This window comes from Fusarium graminearum, chromosome 4 (genome assembly GCF_000240135.3).
Source record: "Fusarium graminearum PH-1 chromosome 4, whole genome shotgun sequence".
NCBI lineage: Eukaryota > Fungi > Ascomycota > Sordariomycetes > Hypocreales > Nectriaceae > Fusarium > Fusarium graminearum.
In genome coordinates, this window is record NC_026477.1 from 5359160 (window position 1) to 5366713 (window position 7554).

Below are 7554 nucleotides of genomic sequence, written 5' to 3' on the forward strand. Positions count from 1 at the left end.
AAGAGCTACTGTTCTTTACCTATACCATTCCGACTCTACATATATAATTCTTCATATCAAGAGCGCGTTACAATGCCACGACGCGGCGCCTCACCAACTCCCTCGGAGGGTGAGATTGACATATTCGGATCTCTTTACCCTGGCGAGACCGACAACGCTAATGGCGGGAACGGTGGCGATGACTTCGACTTCGACGGCCTCTTGAACAACCCAGAACCCGGCAACGATGATACCGATGAGGCCTTCATTGCCTTACAGCAGGCAGCTTCTTTCCGAAAGGCTACCAATCTGAAGGGTAGAACAGTCAAGAAGGGTGGAGGTTTCCAGGCGATGGGTAAGGAAAGCAATGGTTGGAGTCGAGAATCCATACTAACTAATCTCAGGTTTAAACAACAATCTCCTAAAGGCTATTACAAGAAAGGGTTTCTCGGTTCCTACCCCCATTCAACGAAAAGCTATCCCTTTGATTCTAGACAGAAAGGATTTGGTCGGTATGGCCCGGACAGGTTCAGGAAAAACTGCCGCCTTCGTTATTCCCATGATCGAAAAGTTACGCGCCCACAGCGCTAGGTTCGGAACACGAGCGCTTATCATGTCACCATCTCGAGAACTTGCGATCCAGACTTTAAAGGTTGTCAAGGAGTTCAGTCGAGGAACCGACTTGAAGTGCGTCCTTTTGGTTGGTGGTGACAGCCTGGAAGAGCAATTCGGATACATGGCCGCCAACCCCGATATCGTGATCGCAACACCCGGTCGATTCCTCCATTTGAAGGTCGAGATGTCTTTGGACTTGTCATCTATTAAATACGTGGTTTTTGATGAGGCTGATCGTCTTTTCGAAATGGGTTTCGCAGCGCAATTGACTGAAATTCTTCATGCGCTGCCCCCTTCAAGACAAAGTTTGCTCTTCTCCGCCACGCTACCAGCGTCTTTGGTCGAATTCGCTCGCGCCGGTTTACAAGATCCCAGTCTTGTGCGACTTGATGCTGAGCAAAAGGTTTCACCTGATCTCGAGAGTGCGTTCTTCGCTGTCAAGGGTGCTGAAAAGGAGGGATCATTGCTGCATATTCTCCATGATGTGATCAAGATGCCAGTTGGCTCCCCTGAGGGCGTCAACAACGATTCCGAGAAGGGATCAAAGAAGAGAAAACGTGGCGCTGATGGTGGTAGTGGCAAGCCCACAGAACATTCGACCATTATTTTCACAGCCACCAAGCATCACGTTGAGTACCTCGCAAACTTGCTTATCTACGCCGGATTTGCGGTCTCTTATGTCTACGGTTCGCTCGATCAGACCGCTAGACGAATTCAAGTCGAAGATTTCCGAATGGGCAAGACAAATATTCTTGTTGTCACTGATGTTGCTGCGCGTGGTATCGATATTCCCGTTCTTGCCAATGTCATCAACTTTGACTTTCCTCCCCAACCAAAGGTCTTTGTGCACAGAGTTGGTCGTACCGCTCGTGCTGGCCAACGGGGTTGGAGTTACAGTCTTGTGAGAGATACCGATGCTCCCTATCTCATCGATCTTCAGCTGTTCCTAGGCAAGAAGCTTGTCGTAGGTCAGGAGACAAAGAATCCATCCTTTTCGGAGGATGTGGTTGTTGGTGCCCTAAAACGAGACCCCGTCGAAGGTCATGTAGAGTGGTTCAACAAGTCTTTACATGAGAGCGAGGATATTAATGCGCTACGTGGAGTCGCTGTCAAAGCCGAGAAGCTCTACTTGAGAACCAGGAATTCAGCTGCCAGCCAAAGTGCAAAGCGTTCAAAGGAGCTGGTAGGATCTCAGGGGTGGACACAACTTCACCCGCTGTTCGGTGAAGATGTTGATGGAGCTGAACAAGCGCGTGTTGACATGTTGGCAAGAATTAGTGGCTTCAGACCTCAAGAAACTATTTTCGAAATTGGTGGTCGCCGTGATAAGGGCACCACTGAGGCTGCCGAGGTGATGAAGCAACTAAGAAAGAGAATCACACCACGAAGACAGACTGAGGCAAAGGCAGACGACGACTTCGAAGGAATTGGCGATGATATACCAGCGGCCGCCGAAGCGGGTGCCGATTCTGATGAGGAAGAGGTGGTGATGGATGAGATGGACGTGGATGAGGAGTCAGACGATGGTTTGGAAGTCACTGTCACCAACACGAACTCTAAAAAGGGACGAACAGACTGGCGCGACTCGGAAGTCTTCATGTCTTATACGCCCCGAACATTCAACGCTGCCGAGGAGCGTGGTTACGGTGTCTCATCTGGTGGTCAGGATCCTTCCAACTTTGTGGAGGCTGCCCGTGGCGTCACCATGGATCTCACCAATGACGAGAATGCCAAGAGCTTTGGTGAACCAACCCGTTCCAAGATGCGTTGGGACAAGAAGTCCAGGAAGTACGTTTCTCGAGAGAACGACGAGGACGGCTCCAAGGGCGCAAAGATGATCCGCGGAGAGAGTGGTGTCAAAATCGCAGCCAGCTTCCAAAGCGGCCGCTTCGACAAGTGGAAGCGTGCCAACCGCCTCGGCAAGCTTCCTCACGTCGGCGAGCAAGTACGTCCAGGTTCTGCCAGCCATGCCGCCAACCTCCCCTCGGGAGTACGCTACAAGCACAAGCAGGAGAGGGCACCCAAAGAGGCAGACAAGTACCGCGACGACTTCGAGGTTCGCAAGAAGCGTGTCGACGAGGCAAGAGAGAAGCGCGTGGGACGTTTCAGAGATGGTATGGGCAGCAAGAAGGAACTCAAGGGCAGAGAGGATATCCGCAAGGCGAGAATCGAGAAGGAGAAAAAGAGGCTCAAGAACGCCCGACCAACCAGGAGAAAGTAATTTTGCAGATGAAGTGGCCTTTGTGCGTGGCGTTTGGTCGATATATAGAGAAAAGAATGCAATTTGTTTTGGCAACTGTCTGTCGTATTGTGAAGTGATGACAAGATACTGTGGTCTCGTTCCAGCGAAAGCAAATTGTGAGTAATGGTTCTACGATATGCCAGCATATGGCAGTTCAAAAACACGATGACGGTCACCTTTCGCAACGTCGCAAGGGCATGTTATACACAGTGATGCAATGCTTACAAGATCAAAAACGATGTTAAATGCAGTGATAATAAATGGCATATGATTGTTCGCCAAACTCCAAGGCTATCGCTATTCCCCTTCCATTCTACGAAACGCCAACCTCTAACATGGTCAACTTCGCCAGGAAGCATATCAAAAACAAAATTCCTAGCTAATAACAAAAAAGTAAGACCGACCCATGAATACCACAATGCACAAGGTCTAGTTCAAAACAAATGACAGATAAAAGCAAAGAGAAATTAGAGCAGTTCCTTCACGCTATTCTCGTGGTAGAACCGTTTCCAGGAGTGGTTGTTCATGTGCGTAACAAGTACAACACATGGGGTATCATTGGGAGGTCTTGGTAGGAAAAGTCCGATGACGATCATAGATCCGCCAGATAAAAGGTTGTATGCGGATGATGAAAACGAAAAGCAAAGTCATAAAATCATAAAATCAGGAGAGCGCCAATAGGCTCATCCATCAGTAATGTCGAGATTGTCCAGCCACATGCTAATGGCATCATGAAGTGGGCTTCGTGATCGGCCATTTCTAAGGTGGTTTGTCTCCAAATGTCGCTTTTCGCGAATGTCAATGACTTCGCGAATACTATCTTCGAGTGCGGAAAGGACAACTGTCTTGCACTGGACACGAGGGATCTCAAGGGGTGCTGGGGCCAGAGCTGGTGTGGCGGGAGCTGTGATAGAAAGGGGCTCCTCAACCTCTGTGCTCATGCGAGTGTCACTATGGGTTTGAGAAGAGGCCAGCGAGTGATCCTTGCTGGTGTCCTGGCTCAAGCTAATGACTCTTTCAACGGCATCAGTCAAGGTCTCGTCGGGACACAAGACAGGCTCTTCAATCCATTCCTCCTCCAGCTGTGTCTCATAGGGAAGGATCGAGGGGGTCAGAAGTCCGCCATAAGAGGTCGAAAGACCAGGTGGGCCAGTGAGCGGTCGATGATCAGCAGGCGCTCGTGGCTTAACCAATCGACGGTATCGAAGCCGAGTGATTGAGTTGTTGGTAGTATCAGCAATCATGACGCTGCTGATATCTACCCAACGCTCGTTGAGATCGCCCAAGATTGGGTATGCAGGAGGTGGGGTGGGCTCGGCTTGGAGAGATGCTTTGATCTGCTCAATAAGGTCCTCCTGAGGGGGGATAGCCTGCAGAGCAAAATCGGGATGGTAACGGTTGAGCCAGCCAGCGGCATTTAGAGGAAGGTCGCCATCAATGCACAAGCGTGATGCTTGTTCAAATGATTCGAGTCCGTTCTGGCCAGGGGTAGATAAGTAGCCGCTGCTTGAGGGCGAGCTGATGGCAGACTCAAAGGTTGTCATGTAATCAGGAAAGGAAATGTCTACATCAATGACGCCGTCATCGGCATTGATGGACGTCTTGACAGGCGATTCAAAAGCTCCGGTTGGATCAGGTGTCCTATCCGGGCGGATCGAGGGCTCCCGGCTGTGACCCTTGCATTCTCTTGGGGTGCCGGTTCCTCGTAGAGTATCGGTAGCAGGTCGCGTCGATGTCGGGGGAACATCTACATCATCCACGAGAGTTGCCTCTTCAACCATTTGAGACAGCTTGTCGGTCCTGTGGAACGAGGCCTTTACAGGAGACTTGGGATCATATCCACTATACGTGCTGTATGTGGCCGAATCACGGCGTCGAGTACTCCACAAGCCACTGATGACGCTTCCCCAGCGTGAACTTTGACTCCTAGAATCGGTGCTGGTAGTGCTCATCGCGCCTGTGCTTTCGCCTCGCTTCAGAGAGCGCTTCAGGTCGTCGGTAGCGACGCTTCCGCTGCTGCTAGGGCGAGGTCGTCTCTGCGACTCCACTCGTTGGGCCATCGAGAAATGTGGGATGGTTGTCTCGGGCATAATGGTCGTAGTTGTTGCTGCACTGCTCTTCCTGCTGACAATATCGTTTCCAAACATTGCAAAGTTTGGGGGCCGAATTGAGGCTGCATCTGAAACACGCCTTTCATGGTTTCGATCCATGGTTAGATGGGCCAGCTGCACAGGAACAGCCGAGGCTCTCGCACTCTGACTGGTCGTTCTCGAGTGAGAAGCTCGACGGAGCCCTGTGCGACGATTAATCTTGCGACGGAGGGACTCTTCCCGTAGAACAGGTATAACAAATGTGGGGGGCGAATTAGAATATGCCCCAAGTGAAGTCGAAGTGCTGGGTCGATGGGCACGGGGCATGGGAAAGTGCGAGTTGGCAGGTAGGAAAGCAGATAGGAGGAAAATGAGGCGTCGAGCAACCATTTTGTCATCAGAAACAATGATTGTTCGCGCTGGCAGCGACAAGTCTTCTTCGTTTCGGTTCTTTTGCTGAAGATAAAGCCTTCTGCGGTAGGAAGGAGGGCAGAGAGCCTGTAGCCAGTCTGTGTGTGTTGAGAGAAACCCGGTGAGAAGGTTGTAGAAGAACTGATTCTGCTGGTCCGTTCCAGAAACCCATTTAGAAGTCCAGCGCGCCTCATCACGCCAAATTCCCCAACGTCCTTGGCCAGTCACGACTCTCGCTGCGCTCAATCCCATAACAATTCTGTGTCGAGACGCGTCGACTTCTCCGGCAATATTTGTATCCTCTGAGAGGCAGTTGGGCCAGAGATAAACGAGTTTAGTGGTGCCCTTTTGGGGCTTGATTCGAGGCATTTCATTTCGTCTCTGCTCAGTGAACGATGGAGCTCGGCCAGTTTTGGTGGATGTTGTTGAGGACGGAACTGGTCCAGGGGTAGGTCCAGGAGAAGTCAGATCAACTTGCCGGAGCATTGCTGCGAGGGATGTGGCAACCACAGACTGAAGATGGGTTAGTGTCCTCATGATAATATCCCAGTGCCGAGTGAGCGAATCAATTCTATCCTCCATATCGGCTGTGTAGGTTGAGTCTGCCCCGTCCCCGTTTCCAGATCCAACCATGGTCCATCCTGAAGGTCGAGCTGAACTGAAGGACGATGGGAAGAAGTTCTCTTGGTCATTGTAGGAACTTGATTCACGTTGTGCAGATTTGGATTGGGCGGTAGACATGCGGTTTGAAGTGGTGTTTGTGGCAGGCAATTGAACAACTAGCACCACAGCGTACATAGGGGTTCGCCGTTGCTTGACCTGGGGCTTCTTCTTTTTGGGCACAGACTCGTCGCTTGTCGTGGGGAATGGGAAGCCGGCACTCTCGTCTGACCAGTTATTCGAGGGTGAAACGCTTGACTCTGGGTCATCGATATGGAGATTGACAGGAAATAAGCGAGTTATCAAAACTTTCTTCTTCTCAGTCGGGCGGTGAGGAGCAGTATGGGTAGGGGCTGTAGCGTTTGTTGGGGAGAAGGCTTGTGAGGAGAAAGATTGAGACAGCCGACTGGAGCGAGCACTGGAACGTCCAATGGAGCTTCTACCATCACCAATGATGCTGTTAGACGGGTCGGCGGGGCGTGACTCGCTTGGTACGACATGGACTTTGGTCGATGTTCCCTTGTAGGACGACAGCTCGGAGTTTCCAAAGATGCAGCCGGAGAATGTCGCAAGTTCCTCACGATACTCGCGTGATGCCTTCTGTCCATCTGATTCGACTTGGCTGTCCCTACGCCCCTGCAGTGAGGCTCGGCGATCAAAAGCGCCTTGTCTAGGGGAAGGTTGGGAGCCTTCAGGTTGAATAACGAGTGGACGTGATATACCGCCAAGACTGCTTTTGCGCTGCTGCGAGACTGATGATCGACGAAGCTCCGGAGAGGGTGGCGCGCGCTCCGTGGGTGATAATGGTGGAGCAGGGTGACTGTCAAAAAGTAGGGAAGCATTGGAAGGACCTAGGGCATCCTGCATTATGATAACGCGAACATCGCGCACGTCCAAGTCGACATCACCACTATAGTCGAAAGCATTTGCTGTAGAGGTGGCGGGGGTGGTAGGAGTAGTTGATAGAGGGAACACTTGATCATTGCGATGTTGATACAAGGCATGAGCGTCTGGGAAAAGCAGATTTCTAGTAAAAATGTCCTCTTGAACGGATTCAAGCGAGGATACAGGCCTCGACGTCTTTGTGGTGGCCTGAGTAGGCGTGGCTGAAGGGCCACCAGAGCCCAAGTGCAAGAGCCGGCCGAGCATGTCGGGAGGCGCACTCAGGGATTTGGGCAGCAGGTTGAACTAACAAAGGAGGCGGCCGTCGATATTAATCACGACGGCGAGCCATAATCAAGGTAGGGAGCGAAGTATTTCGAGCTAGGCGTAATCGCATAGTCACCACTGCCCGTGGCATGTGAAAGTGTGAGAGCTCGCAAAGCAAGATTTTGAGTTTATGCTTGAGCTCAAGCCTTACATACGAAGCAAATCAGAGTAGTCGACAGGTTGAGGGGTAGAAGAGAAGAGGAGGGACCAGAATGACACTCGTGGAGCTCAAAGAAACAAAGACATAAGCCAAGGTGGAAGCTCTGTTTGCTTGTCGTCGCAAATTTAATCAAAGGTGGCAGCCGTCAGCGCGTGCGGGAGGGAGTTGACAATGATGGTATAGTATGA

At 51.2% G+C, this 7554-nt stretch overlaps 2 protein-coding genes across 2 annotated transcripts; one reads left to right on the top strand and one right to left on the bottom strand.

Annotated features, from left to right (window-relative positions):
* Positions 1-72: 72 nt before the first annotated feature.
* Positions 73-2815, top strand: FGSG_09766 (ATP-dependent RNA helicase DBP10; the record flags this gene model as incomplete). The annotated part of the gene is made up of 2 exons (XM_011329628.1): positions 73-334; positions 384-2815. 2 exons carry the CDS (start codon positions 73-75, stop codon positions 2813-2815), a joined length of 2694 nt encoding a protein of 897 aa, XP_011327930.1.
* A 704-nt stretch (positions 2816-3519) lies between these two features.
* On the bottom strand, positions 3520-7146 carry FGSG_09765 (uncharacterized protein; the record flags this gene model as incomplete). The annotated part of the gene is made up of 1 exon (XM_011329629.1): positions 3520-7146. The coding sequence occupies one exon, from the start codon at positions 7144-7146 to the stop codon at positions 3520-3522; it is 3627 nt and encodes a 1208-aa protein (XP_011327931.1).
* Positions 7147-7554: the final 408 nt, after the last annotated feature.